Genomic DNA, 14,211 nt, shown 5'->3' with positions numbered 1-14,211 from the left:
GGCAAGCACGCTACCGCTTGAGCCACATCCCCAGCCCCTAAGCTACATCCTTAGCCCTTAAAAATAGGGTACATTTTAGGGCCCCCTCTGGAATGAATGTCCTCCAGGGAGAACGGAAAAGGGAGAACTTTCTAGGCTTTATGGCTTGCTTTGGGGGACAGGGATTCTAGTTTCCAGGATGCATCTGGGGGAAAGGAGTCTGGATTTCAGTGAGGGTTTCTATGATGCCCTTCAGGGAGAAAGGAAAGGGAAGGAGACAGGAGGGCAGGGGAAGGTCAGAGGGGCTTTGTCTCTGAGCCGCAAAACTCTCTTCACCTAGGCAGGGAATCCTTTCTTTGTATGCGGGGAGACCTTGGGTCTGGATATTATCTGAGGACCTGTCCAGGCAATTTTGTGGGTTCCCACCTGGTTTTTACCCTCCTGGAAACAGAGCAAGAACTCAGATATGCCCTGAGAGTGGCCACACCCAAGATGGCAGGGAGACGATCCCTTTCTCCTCATTTCCTCCCAGCACAATTGAGGGTTTATGTAGGGAAGAATTTCTGCTGGTTTTCCAGCTACAGCTTCCTAAAACTTTTGGTATGTTGACTTAAATGGGTTCCAACCACTTGGCTCCTGGGTACTGAGGCAACAATGGCTTATGTGGGTTGCCCATTTAATAAGTGCCAGGCACTCTCTTCTAGACTAAGCTTTAGCTGGGCTGTACCCAGCCCTGGGTTTTGTTTTGTTTTTCTTTCTTTGCTACACGCCCACCTCTGTTTTTGTTTGTTTCTTTGAGACAAGGTCTCACCAAGGCTGCCTAGGCTGGTTTGAATTCCAGGATGCAGAGAATCCTCCTGTCTCAGCCTCCAAAATGGTAGGGGTCTCCATAGCTTTTGACTAGGAACCGACCTTGGCCTTCTATCTTCCTGTCCTGCCCTGTCTGCATGACCCAATTATAGCAAGAATACTGCTCCCTGTAGCAAGAATCGCCCTGCTCTTGGTGTCTCCTCATCAATTTTTCATTCATGGTTTTTAGCAATAATCCCCACTAACCCTTGTCTGCAGTTGAGTCCCGACTCCCTCCCTATTGCAGTTCTAATTTTGAACAGCCTCCTTACTGCTTTAACGAGTGCTCGAATAATTTTTTTTTCTTTAACGACATAAATTAACTAATTTATCCTTCCAAGGAGGTAGGCACTGTAAATAACCCATTTACGTGGGTAAGGACAGAGGAGAAAGGGTGCCCTCGGGGAGACACCCACTGGTGCCATGTCAGAAGCTTGCACCCAGTTTCTAGGCTACAAACCCGGTGGGGGCTGCAGCCTAGCGGGAGGCGCGAGCTGCAGGACGCCGTCTCCTGGCAACCCGGCAGCAGTCATATGCCCCGCCCCCGCGTGCCTCACGTGACCAGGAGCCGAGCCGGGATTGGCTCGGGCGCAACGGGTGGGGCGGGACCGGGCAAGTTAGTTTTTCAAGTTCGGAGCCCAGGAGCCCCCGCGGCCGTCGCGTCGGTGCCCACCGCCTGGGCCGGGATGGAGCTGCCGGTCGTGAACTTGAAGGTGGCCGCTGCGGGGCGGAGCGGGCCTCCTGTGCGGGAGGGTGCTGGCACCTGGGTTTTGAAGGAGGGTGGGAGGACCGAGTCCGGGGAAGGAGGAGTAGCAGGGACCAGGGGACCGCACAGACCCCAGTGAGGAGGAGGTGCGCGCGGGCCGCGGCAGGCAGGGGCCGGCAAGAGCCCGCAGGCAAGACCCGGGGGGCGCGGGGCGGCCGGCGAGGGAGGGGGCCGTCCCCTGATCCTTGGGCTGGCAGCGACGGGTACCCAGGACTGCGCCGGCTCTCGCGCCCAGAATGCCCCTGGAGCAGGGGGAGGGGCCGCCGAGAGACACCGCCCCTCCGGCCCGGGGGGGGGGGGGCAGACGTTTCTCCCGAGCCCCCGTCCAGCCCTGGTGGCCGCCTTTGTGTGCAAAGTCAGATTAAGAAAATCCGACGTTCCCAAGCCTTGGGCTTTCCAGAGTTTACCAGTGCAGCGTCTTTATTGCATAATTAAGAAGCACAAGCTGCAGAAGTTACTTAAAAGCAGAAAACCCCAACCCGGGGCCCTGGGGCCAACGCTGCGGGGCCTCCTGGGGTGTCTTCATTTCCTGAGCCTGGCGCTGTTCCTTTTCTCGCCGCCCACCCCCAGCGTCTGGTGCCTGAACTTCGTTTGCAACAGAGGGACTGGCGACTTAGCTTTGGTCAGGAAGGTGTGGACCTTGGACTAAACCGGCCATTTTGGGTCTTGGTGCAGTTTCCTCCGAGACTCTATCCGCCCCTTACTCTTGAGTGCTTGAGTGACAAAGCATTTAGCACCGTTGGTGTCTGGGACTAAAGGAATCTGAGAGATGGCTACACAGCTGCAGTGTAATCTGTATTTGAAGCATTACACGTGGTCTGAGTGGGGACTTGCCCTGGGCAGATTTCCCTTCTTAATCATGCAGTGCTGCTTGAGCCAGCTTTCCTGGAGCTTCCAGCCAGCAGCCTGGGGAGAGAGGGCTGGAACAAGGGAATGGAATGTTTCCTTGGGGAGAAACTGAGAGGGAAGGGCACTCCAGTTTGTGAGACCTTTCAGCAGGGCAGGTTGTAACCTTCATCACAGTCCACTTCTGAGAAACGTTGCCATCTTTTTATTAAGGAGTGGACTTCAACTCAGATCAAGGAAGTAAAGTGTCAGGGTCCCCCAGGGACTGAGTGGCCGAGTCAGGATTTGACCCTAGTGCTGTGGCATTTCCTGGGTACCACTTCAGTCAAGGCTGACTTTGGCCTTGACTGCTTATGTCAGTTTTATGGGCCTGACAGGCCAAGAGCATCCACAGGTGTGAGCTCTGCTGGCAGGGCCTTCCCTTGACTGGGCAACAAGAACCTGTCTCCCGGGGTCTCAGCTGCTACCGAGACAAGTGAGTGCGGGGGGACCCTGAGGGGCCAGGTTACCAGGTAACAGACAGGACATCCAGTTGAATTTGGGTTTCAGAGCAACAGGTTTTTATTATGAGTACGTCTTAGGCAGTATTGGGGACAGACTAAATTATTCGTGGTCTGAAATTCAGGATTAGCTAGGTGTTCTGTGGTTTTGTTTGCCACATCTGGCCAGCCTATGGAGGGCAGCTCTTAGGCACTTAAGTAGGAAATCCCTCGGTAGCTGGGGACTGTACCCTGGGCCTGAGCCCCCTCAGTCCCTCCCTCTTTCATTCCTTGGGTGTAGGCTCAGCAGTTTTGGGTGGTCAGGCGACTTTCCAAGGCCATATTGCCTCTGAAGTCACCCCACCAGGATCACGGCCACACATGGAACTCCAGGAACCCAGCAGTCAGCCACTCAATGGCCTCACCTCCCTCAGGACAGCCCTGACGGGTCCCTTAGCCTCAGGGTAGGAACACATTCAGTGTTCCCAGTGGCATGCTCATCTGAGGCCTCCCTGGGAAGTCCCACCTGCCTCCTCCCACGGGTCCGCTGGTGGTAGAGGTTTGAGTCTTGGCCCACTTGGCTCCTTGGTTTCTTCTTGGCCTTCCCTTCTCTGGGTCAGACCTCCTCCTTGACCCACCCTGCCTTGCTCTTCCTGAGATTGCAGCACATTGGCTGGGCACGGGCCTGTGGACAGACAGACATTCAAGGCCAGGCCTTGCCACTTATTAGCTGTATGAGTTGAGTGGGTTTCTTGACCCGAGTATCCATTTCCTCACGTAAGAGGATAAAACAGCTCCTGCCTTCCAGGGTGAACAGGGAGGAGCCTGGGTCCAGGAGGGAGCCTTAGGTTGACGCAGGCCAGATGCGCTGATTCCGAGATGTGCGTCTGGGCTCTGAGGAGTGTGAGCTTTACCTCTGGGGCAGTTTACCTATCTCTCACACCTCAGCTCTGCCCATAGGGTTAGTTCCTGGGATGACCTGGGCCAGATGTTTGGGCAATAGGGGCACAGAGCACCTTAGCAGGCAGGTGCAGGTCCGTAGTGGGAATCGCTCCTGTCACTGCTGCACAGGACACTGGGCTGCACAAGAACCTGTGGGTATTAAGTGGGTAGGGCTGCTTCCCTGGCAGTTGGACAGATGGGTCCTACCAGACACGGGCTGCCTCCATCTCACACCCTGACTCCTGTCCCCCCAGCAGCCTGTGACCCCCAGTGCCGTGGTCTGTTGGCCTCTGTCTGGGGACAGCCCCCTGGCTGAGCACTGCAGTGAGAGTCCAGGGCTCAGGTCCTGCGTTCCCCTGTCCTGCAGGGAAGGTCCTGCTGACCTCGGGGCCCGTCCTGGTTCCATGTAGCTCAGAACCCTCCCACGTTTCCTGCTTCTTTCTCAGAAGCCTCGGGATCACGTTGGTTACCAGAAACCTCCCTAGAGCCAGCCGATGTCCACAGTGAGTCACAGGCCTCTCCTGCTGCAGGGTGCCAGGAAGGGCAGGCCTGGTTTGGCTGGGTTCCCAGGAGCGGTCCTGGGTGTTAGGTCTCTGGCGGGGGCGGGGGGGGGTGACCTACCAGCACAACAATAAGAAACGGAGGCAGCAGAGGCTGTCTCCATGGGCTTGTCTTCTCGGGGGCTTAAGAGAAGTGACAGCGCTGAGTTCCTTCCATACTAAGGAAACAACAGCGATGCCGTGCAGGGGGCCGTGTGTCCTCTGAGGGTCCGCAGGCTTTGGGGTTCTGTTTTCTTCCTCCACTGCAGAGGCTTGGCTTTAGCTGGCCGCTCCTGCCCACAGCCCTCAGCTGGAGGCAGAGTCTCCCACAGGTCATTCAGTGACCTGCCTGTGGCCCCTGCAGCCCTTCAGCTGCCCCTGCCTCGGCCTCTGGTCCTGTTGCCATGCTCCGTAGTAAGCCAGGGCTGGCCGGCTGCAGGCGGAACTCCGAGGCAGGGTGTGTGCTTAGCATGGGTGAGGCCATGTGCTGCGTCCCCTTCAGGACTTTTTCCAGACCTCCCCGTGTGCAGTCTGGTGTGGGAGCCAGAGACGTGGACACGGAGGTCGATTCTCAGAAGTCAGGCTGAGAAGGGCCAGGTGGTCGTCTGGGAGGAGAGTGTGGAGTGAGCTGCCACTGGGGTCCCCTCCCTTGGTGTCTTCTCACAGTTCAAGCCCAACCATAAGGCCTGCCGTGTGGCCTTGGGCAGGGTCCCTCCCTCTGGGTCAGTTTCCTATGGGACTGAAGGGACTATGGGTAGCTTTAAGATAAGGATCGGAATCCTCCCTGCCCCCAGCCTCCTGCCCTGCCCTCCTCTGGCTTCGGCAGCAGGGACTTATGTAGTTTTCAGAAAGCTCGATGCTCCCTCCTCCTCAGCCTTTGCAGGAGCTGCCCTGTCCACACATCCTTTGTCCTCTGCCCTGGTTAGCCATGCCTGTCACTCCCTTCATTTGGCTTAAAGGTCACTTCCATGGAGAAGCCCCCTGTGACTACCCCACTCCCTGGCACCCCGCACTGTGGTCAAGGGAGGTTTCTTTCCTCACAGAGCAGGGGTCTCAGTGGACCCCACACACCGAGGGCCCACTATTGATTAGGGAGTGTGCTCTGCTGGATGTCGGTCCTCGGCTGACATCCACGTCCACGTTCCTTCCCACCCCAGGTAGACACAGAGCAGGTACCAGGTACCAGTGACGCCAAGTAAAATGGTAAATGTTGGGGAAACGCAGCACCATGTGGTCACTCTTCTTAAGCCCCTGGGAAGAGAAACCCATGGAGCTTAGCCTTCCCCTGCCTCAGTTTCCCACTTGGTGCGGGGAGAGGCCTTGTGGCCCGGTGTGATGCTGGTTCTGCACTGGCCGCTGCGTGACTCTGAGCCTCAGTTTTCTCAGCTGTGAAACGGGGATGACAGAGCCTCAAGGATGGTCGGGCTCAAGGTGCTCCCCTCCAGACGTGCTTAGAAGGGAAGTGCTCAGTTATAAAGAAGGTGGAGGACGGGACGATTCCCCTGGAGCCACCCCTCTGTGGTACGCCTCTGCTCTGGATGTCATCTGCGCCCCCTGCCCTCTGCGGGTAGAGGACGTCCACATTTCTCAAAGGCCCAGACAGCCCCTCTTGGCTGAAGGCCTGGGCCTCCAGTGTGGAGGTCAGCAGCACTGGTCAGTAGGAGCCAGATTTGACTTTCATTCTGGTTTGGCCTCAGTATCTGAGGAATCTTGATCAGCTTAATTTGCCTCTGGGCCCAGTTTTCCGTCTGTGAAGTGGGAATGATAACTGTAGTGTTCCGAGGCTGTCCAGCTGAGGCATGTGAGGTATGCAGTAAGAGGGACCCTGCAGCGCCTCCCCTTGCTCCCTGCCCCCAGCAGTCAGCCTCCCCTCCAGCCTGACCCTGTGCCCCCAGTGACGCTCCCAACCTGGGGCTTCTGTCCTCCTAAAGTCCTGTGCCATCCCACCCCATCTCAGCACCGCCACGCCCTCCCTGCAGCTGGGGCCTGGCCCATCCTGCTTGCTGTCCACTCGGCCCTCGGCCTGGGAGCCGCCCTCTGCGGACACTGTGGCCGCCGGCCCCCACCCTCCCATCACACCCGCCCCTCCTTTCCTCACATACCATCCAGGAAAGGCCTTTTGGATGACCTGGAGTAGAGGAAAGGGTGGGATTTCTGGGTGCAGGGGTGCATGCCTGCAATCCCAGTGACTTGGGAGGCCAGGGCAGGAGGATTGCAAGTTCAAGGCCAGCCTGGACAACTTAGCAACCCCCTGTCTCAAAAAGAATAACTAGAAAGGGCCAGGCTGTAGTTCAGTGGTAGAGCACCCTGGGTTTAATCCTTGGTGCTGCGCATCAAGCCAAAAAAAGCCAGAGGGATTTTTTTTTTCTTTGTCACAAGTGATGCCACGATGTCTCCCTGCCTTGTGTCCCCAGGGCTCCCTTCACTGTCCTGGGCTTGAAATCCAGGCTCCTTCCAGAGGCCCTCAGGCCTCCTCCCCACTTGCTCTTCCTCCCGATCACAGTGGTGACCTTCCCCTCTGCCCTCCATGTCCCCAGAAATTGCCCCCCCCCCCGTGTCCCCCCATCCCCACCATTTCCACCGAAAGCTCTTATGATTCCAAAGCCCGTTCCCTTAGAAGCAGGAGGGTGTGGGTGTCCACCATGCCCCTCCTCCACCCGGGCTGCTGCTGTTCCTTTGAGATGATGACCAGCCCTTGTAGGTACCAGGCAGGGGCTCCTGTTCTCCGGCTCCGGAAGCTTCCTTTCCCCTGTGGTGGTCACACCCCATTCACAGACCCGCTCCCTGCCCTTCTTGTGCTGCAGGTGATTCTCCTGGTCCACTGGCTGCTGACAACCTGGTGAGTGACTGTGGGAGTCTGCCTGCATGCAGGGGCTCCCCGCTGTGCTGTGTCTGCGGGTGTGTGCCCTTGCATCTCCTAGGGGCTGTGTCCGCGTGTCCCCAGGTCCGTGTCAACCTGGGCAGGTCTGTCTGCTGTCTTTTGGTCAGGCCACTTAGGGCAAGCCGCAGTTCCCCACGGAGCCTGCTTTCCATCTGTGCAGTGGGGTAAGGACAGGGCCCCGCAGGAGTGGGAGGGAGAACACAGCTCCTCGGGCACCCCCAGGGCCTGCAGAGACACAAAGCTCCAATGGGGCCAACTTGGCACTTGCTGTCACCTCTTTTGTGTCTGTGGAGTTTCCTGGGGTGTCTCTGCCAAACCAAGACGGGAAACCTTAGAGCTCACGTGTGCATTTTGCAAACTTCCAAGTGCAGTGCATGTGCAGACGGCTGTGAGGGACATAAACAGCGAGAACAGCTCAGGTGCAGGTTTCCCTGTCACTCTCCTGGAGCCTCTGAGCGGGCGAGCCTGGGCGGAAGCCGGGCACCTGCTTTCCTGACACCCTGAGACGAGATGATTTAGTCAACCGCTTATGGCGCCCAGCTGCCTGCGCCCCAGCTTCTCTGCACAGGTTTCCTGCATGTGACACTCCGTGAACATCATTTAAATTTATGAAGCGACCGCAGCTTGCTGGCCATGGAGGCCCCGGGGAAGCAGACTGAGGCTCCAGGGAGGCGAGACGAGCAGGGCCTCTGCAGGCAGGCTGCTCACATCCCAGCCCCACCTCTTAGCCGCGGAGTGACCTCGGGTGGTCAGTCTCTGAGAGCCCAGGATAATAACCATGCCTCCCCCAGGACAGAGTGGAAGGCGCAGAACCGTGCAGGGTCCCACGGAGGGCCCTGGGTTAGCAGGTTTCCATTGGATTACCAAGCAAACCAGTAAACACCCTGTCAGACAGTGGCAGTGCACTGTAGGGTAGAGCGGATGTCGCATTAGGGAACTCATACTTAACGCTGGGCAGTAAGGGACAGGGTCTTGGAGTTGACATCTGAGCTGAGACTAAATCACCAGGGCTGAGTGTCCGGGGAGCTGCACAGGGCTGGGCTAGGGAGGTGAAGGTGGCGGTACTGGCCAGATCCCCTGGGGCACTCGCCCAACCCCGCAGGCCCTGGTGAAGGGTCTATTTTATTTCAATGGGAGAGAAAACGGTGTTTTTAGCAGAGGAGTGACCATCGGATTCACACGCCGACTGCATTTTCGAGAGTGGTTTGCGGGGCCAGGAGTGGCCGCATGGAGACCCTGGGGGGAGGCCGTGCCCAGTCAGGAGGGGTGAGGTGACTTGCTGAGGCTTGAAGTGCAGCCAGCTGGCCTTGCAGACTGGGGCCTGTTCTCTGAGGAGGCCTGGGACGCTGGAGCAAGGGGGAGGTGACTGTGGAAGGGCGGGCAGCCGCAGGGCGGTGGCCACCTGACGGACAGAGGTCTCTCCCACAGGGGCTGCATCGGGTTCTCGGGCTCCTATGCCTGGGCCAACTTCACCATCCTGGCCCTGGGCGTGTGGGCCGTGGCTCAGCGGGACTCCGTGGACGCCATAAGCATGGTGAGCAGGAGGGGCGTGGGCTGGGCTTAGGCTCTGCCGCCTCTCACCTGCCCCGGTTCTCTCTCTTCCTTGGTCCCCCATTTTCAGCCTCCAGGCTGCCTGTCCACCTGCCTGCCAGCTGGCCAGCTCCCTGCTGGGTGCCCTGGGGAGCCCATGTCTGTATTGCTTTTCCCAAGACAGACCCAGGGAGGGGCCCAGCAGTGCCCCAGATGGGCCACTCCCCCAGGTGGGCTGACCTCTGACAGCTTCTTCATCACTGTGATCGAAAGACCTACAAGAACAATCAGAGGAGAAGTATTGGGGGGCTCCCGGTTTCAGAGGCCTCAGTCCATCTCTGGGGCTGGAGGTGAGGCAGGACATGGAGAAGGGTGTGGTGGAGGGAAGCAGAGGGACTCCACTCACCAGGGACAAAATAAATACCCCAGAGCCATGCCCCCAATGCCCACCCCCTCCTGCCACACTCTAGGGCCTCCAGTTACCACTCTAGGGGTTAGCGCCCTGATTGGGTGAGGGCCTCCTGACCCAGTCACGGCACTTCTAAGCCGCCTTGCATTGCCTCACGCAGGAGCCTTGTGGGGAGAGGGAAGGTGGCTGGGAGACCTGGCCAGGAGGGAGCTCCACTTCTGTACTGAAGTTAGAATTGACCCAGCCCCCACCAGCCCCGCCCCAGCTTTTTCCCCCCAGCTCTTCCCGCGGGGCCGCAGCCTCTCAGTGGTAGAGAAGGGTTCCTTTGTGGCGGCCATGTGTCCAGGAGCTCCAAGGGATCTTCCAACTTGGAGGTTTAGACCAAGTCTTTGACCCCGTCGCGGCCTGGGGAGGTGGAGTGGCACTGCTGGCGCCTCCCCAGTGTCCTCTCCGAAGCCCTGCAGGCTGCAGGCGGGCGGCTCTGCTCCCCTCCAGGTCCTGCCTGCTGGCCTGACATCTCTACAGCAAAGCCCGAGGAGCAGAGGGCAGGAGCCAGGCTTCTGGGCTGGTGTGTGCAGAGGAGGAGCCGCGTGTCTGAGGGGGCCGGGCAGTGCCCCCAAACCTGTGGCTGTGTGTCTTGCAGTTCCTGGGGGGCTTGATGGCCACCATCTTACTGGACATCATCCACATCAGTGTCTTCTACCCACTGGTCGCCACCTCGGACACAGGCCGCTTCAGCGCCGGCATGGCCATCCTCAGCCTGCTGCTCAAGCCCTTCTCCTGCTTCCTGGTCTACCACATGTACCGGGAGCGTGGGGGCAACCTCCTGTCCCACGGTGAGCCTGCCTCCAGCCGCCCCAACTCCCCCTGCTGTGGCCCTTGCCCACGGGCCTGGGGCTCCAGCGCAGGCAGGAGTGTGGTGTGGCTCCCCACCAGGCTGGGTGTGCACTTCCCTGGTCGCTGCTCCTGGGCCACGGCCATCACAGTCTGGGGTGGTCTCCTCGCTGTCGGGCTTCACAGGGTCGGGGGCAGCAGCCTCAGGCTGGCCTTCCCTTGGTGCAGAGCACGGGCAAGGCAAGGTGTGAGCCACTTTCCAGAGCTCCTCCCCTGTGCCCGGCAGCCCTGCTGTCCTGACATGCGGGTCTCTCTGATGGATAGTTCGAGGTGTCCGGGGAGAGCTAGGGTTGCTGGGACCTGGGGGAAGCCAGCGCCAAATGGCAGTCACTTCCTGTGGGCAGCTATCTCGCCTCCTGCCCAGCCCCACCCCCAGAAACCCTTTCCCCCCCTCTTCCATGGGGGCTGAGCCATTTTCCTGTTCCCTCTGACACCTCCTTTTGCACTCTGGGTGGAGGCGAGGCGGGGGCTTCCATCTTTGCTTTGGGAAGAGGTGCAGGTGGCCCGGGGAGCGCTGGGCAAGTGTAGGAATGGTCCTCACTGACCTCAGCACCGCCCAGCCCTGCCCCAGGAGATAGACAAGGAGACCAAGGCCCCCAGCCTTTAGGACGTGCTTGAACGCCCAGGACAGACGTGCAGAGGGGGTGGGAGTGAGGCGTGCGGGGCTCTCGGAGGCTGCTGCCCTGCCTGGTGCCTCCAGCTCTGGTTTTCTGGGTGCGGCAATAGCGCCAGTTCCAGAGCCGCCGGGGTACGGGGATGTGGTGTCCCTGTGCCTGGGAGAGGAACTGGAAAGAAGTCCATGGGTCCAGGCTGGGTGTCCCTCAGATTCCTGAGCATGTGCTGCTCTGGGAAGCGTGTGCCCTGGAGACGGAGCGCTGGCCCCAGGGCCCAGCGTCGGGGATGTAGAGCTGAATGACTTCAGGCAAGTCTTTGACTGCTTCCTCGGCAAAGTGAGGCCGTGAACACACCTGCTCCGGGGCATGCTAGAGGCTTATAGGTGCTGCCACTGTCCACTCTCCCTGGCATCAGGATGCCCAGCCCTGGCCTTGGACGGGGGATGGATCTTGGTTTGGGATCAACAGAACGTCTCCCAGTTTCTCACTCTTGTTTTTTTCTTTCCTGCCACCACCCCCCGCCCCCAGATTTCCTTGGACATTCTCAGGAACATAGTGCCTATCAGACAATTGACTCCCCAGAGCCACCTGCGGACCCCTTTGCAGTCCCAGAGGGCAGAGGTCAAGCCACCCGAGGGTACTGAAGCAGCCCCCGTGCCAGCCCTGCTGCAGCACCTTCCTGGTGCCCGGGACATCCTGGTCCCCAACCTCCCTTCCTTGGACTCCCTTCCTTGGGCCTCACATGGAATGTGTCTCCTGGTCCCTGTCCCAGGGGCTGCTGGAATCAAGTGCCCTGAGAGGCCAGGAGCCCCCGTGGCTTCCAGCCCATGAACACACCTGTCCTAACCTCCAAGGCCTCCCCTCCCCTCAAGTCTCCCTCGTCCCTAGGCTGGAACCCTGGCTTTCTCTGCCTCCCACTGTGCCACGGAGACCCTGGGGCACGTCACTCCTGGGTGTGGCTGGGTCAGGCCTCTCAGGACCAGTGATGGCCACCTCCCCAGGCCTCCCCAAGTCTGTGTCATCCTTCTGCAGAATGCTGAGCACTTCAGGTCGCTCCCAGCTCCGGACCTCATCCAGCGTGGCACTGAGGTCCTGTGCTCAGGTCACTTGATGCGGGGCCTCGGGCCTAGAGGCAGGAGGTGTCTGCAGCGCCCAGCAGCCACCACAGCCTGCAGAGCAAGGCATGGAGATCTGAGGACGTCCGTGGCCAGGCTGCATCTTGTGCCACTCTTAATCTCCTGGCTGTGCTGGGCGGTTTCTCCTTGGACACCCGGTAGAGCCCGGCTTGGCTCGGCCCGGCCAAGGCCACAGCTGAGAAGGCGCTGGGCAGTGCACAGGACCTGGATCAGGGGACCTGGCGTTGGCTCGAACCCTCCTCTGCCATAGTACCTTCAGTGTCTCCCAGGAAGGGCTGATCTTGCCTGTCCAGAGCCAACTGTGATGTTCAGGTAAAGTGAGCGGCCCAGGCAGGACGCCTGCGTGACAGCACGCTGTCCACAGTGAGCTGCTCCCTGAGCCAGTGGTACTGTTGGGTCTGGAGGCAAGGTGTGGCCTTGTCCTGCAGCCCCTGTGTCCTGGCCACAGACTAACTCATGTCCAAGAGCTCCTTGGGTCCCAGGGCCAGGGCTCACCTCACTTGAGGCCATTAAGAGCTTGCTCTTCTGTCCCCTGGGCCCAGGTTCCTGGGCTTCTGGAGGGGCGCAGCTCTACCCGGCAAGGGCTTGGGCCCACAGTGGGGCCCTGGTGCCTGCTCTCCAGGGAAGGCATGCTTAGAGTCATCAGGAGGATCCAGGCTGAGGCAGGAGCCCTGAAAGGAGGAGCCCTCTGGGCAGATGGGGGAGGCTGCTTGGGGCCCGGGGACAATGGGTGGCCACGGCTATGAAAGCCTGGAAAGAGCGCGTCAGGAGACAGCGGATCGGCCACAGTCCACTCACCGCCTGGGACACCACTTGGCAGTTACAGTGAACGAACCTGACCACGTGCCACCGCTGCTCCCAGATGTGAACAGACTGCAGAAGGCGGGTGCAACAGGAGAGCGCTGGTGTACCCCTGAAACACCACGGCACGCCCGTTTCGCTCTTGGGTGTGCACGCAGAAAGGGGTAAAAAGATGAGCTAGAAGACACATGTCAGCTTCATGACTGCAGTGGCCTGGGGGAGGGCGCTGTGGCCGAGAGGAATGGGACTCAGAGGCCAGTCCTTTCCTCTTCTCTCGTGGGTCCCTGGACCAGGAAGGCCTGCAGTGTCCATGCTCTCTGACAGGAGTGGGTCAGGCTTTCATGGGAATGAGAGGGAGGCACGGCCTGGCTGGGCAGCAGGAGCAGCCCATGCAGAGCCTGTGCGCAGCAGAGGGGACAGTACATGACAGACCACAGTTCCTTGTCCCCATCCCCCAAGTTTGACCCACTCTCTGGGGGAAGGGCCCGAGGAGGCCTGCTGTCTCAGGAGGGGTTCCCCAGAAGCCAGCCGAGGTAAGGGCCAGGAGCTGGGCTCTCTCAGTCATGCCAAGGGCAGCCCTGGGGGTGGGGGCAACTCTGGAATTTTTGTTTGTTCAGGTGCTGGGGTGGAACCCAGGTCTTTCTGCCTACGAGGCTGGGCTGTCTCGTGAACCACAACCCCAGCCCGTGTCCGCCATTCTAGCAGCATCAGCCACAGGAAGGAAACTCCTCTAGCCTCTGGTCACCTCTCGCCTCTGGCTGGTCTTCTGGCTCTAAGAGGTCTCCTGAAAGCGCTTGCGCTGCAGGCACGGTCAGGGCGAGGTGGTTAGGTCATGAGAGCTGTAGCTTGACCCCTGCGATGGAGGAATGGTTAGGATGCACACTGCGAGGTACCTGCAGGCCGGGTCACTGGGGCATGCCTTGGGGATATGTCTTGCCCCTGGCTCCTCCCCCTCCCTCTGCTTCCCAGCTGCGGTGAGCTGAGCAGCTTCTCTCTGCCATCCCTTCCCCCGACCCGGATGTTCTGCCTCACCTTGGGCCCAGAGCAGTGGAGTCAGCCAACCAAGGACCTAGACCCTGGGCACAAAACAGACTTCCTCCTCTGGGTTGCTCCCACCAAGCACTTTGGTCGGTCACAGCAACACAGAGGTGACATGCACTCCTGGAGAGCTGAAGTCACTTGTCCGGTTTGGACATCATCTTGTTTTCATAAAGTAGAGCCGACCACAGGATGAAGCCAGAGAAACTGCTTCCGAGCAGGTCCCTGCCTGTCCCTGTTGGACAGGCCTCACCACCGGCCTGTCTCCAGAGTCTCCAGAATGGCTCAGAAGTCCCAGCTCTCGCAGCCTGTCTCCAAACTGGCTCTAGAGCTTGTAGCCTTGATTTAAATCCCAAATGAACCCTGGGACCAGCTACATAAGAGATGACAGTCTCTGAACCTCACTGTGCCTTAGTTTCCTGATAGAAAAAAATGCATAACTCAGGGATTAGGGAGGCTTGAAAGTGGTGTATAAATGTTTAATAAATGTCCATCTCATTGCCTGTAT

At 59.3% G+C, this 14,211-nt stretch overlaps 1 protein-coding gene across 1 annotated transcript; it reads left to right on the top strand.

Annotated features, from left to right (window-relative positions):
* The first annotated feature begins 1,428 nt into the window (after positions 1–1,428).
* Positions 1,429–14,210, top strand: Agtrap (angiotensin II receptor associated protein). The gene is made up of 5 exons (XM_046424693.2): positions 1,429–1,541; positions 7,205–7,239; positions 8,710–8,815; positions 9,864–10,056; positions 11,257–14,210. The coding sequence occupies exons 1-5, from the start codon at positions 1,515–1,517 to the stop codon at positions 11,370–11,372; spliced, it is 477 nt and encodes a 158-aa protein (XP_046280649.1). The 5' UTR covers positions 1,429–1,514; the 3' UTR covers positions 11,373–14,210.
* Position 14,211: the final 1 nt, after the last annotated feature.

The sequence above is a fragment of the Marmota monax genome, unplaced genomic scaffold (genome assembly GCF_021218885.2).
Source record: "Marmota monax isolate L192 unplaced genomic scaffold, Marmota_monax_Labrador192_F-V1.1 WCK01_AAM20220418_F8-fsc00080, whole genome shotgun sequence".
In the NCBI taxonomy this organism is placed as follows: Eukaryota; Metazoa; Chordata; class Mammalia; order Rodentia; family Sciuridae; genus Marmota; species Marmota monax.
Note: the sequence above shows the minus strand (reverse complement) of the source record. Positions and strands in the feature narration are given on the sequence as shown.

Coding starts and splice junctions, on each gene's coding strand:
- Agtrap (XM_046424693.2), top strand. CDS start 1,515: ATGGAGCTGCCGGTCGTGAACTTGAAG. Junction 7,240..8,709: donor CACTGGCTGCTGACAACCTG/GTGAGTGACTGT, acceptor TCTCTCCCACAG/GGGCTGCATCGGGTTCTCGG. Junction 8,816..9,863: donor CCGTGGACGCCATAAGCATG/GTGAGCAGGAGG, acceptor TGTGTCTTGCAG/TTCCTGGGGGGCTTGATGGC.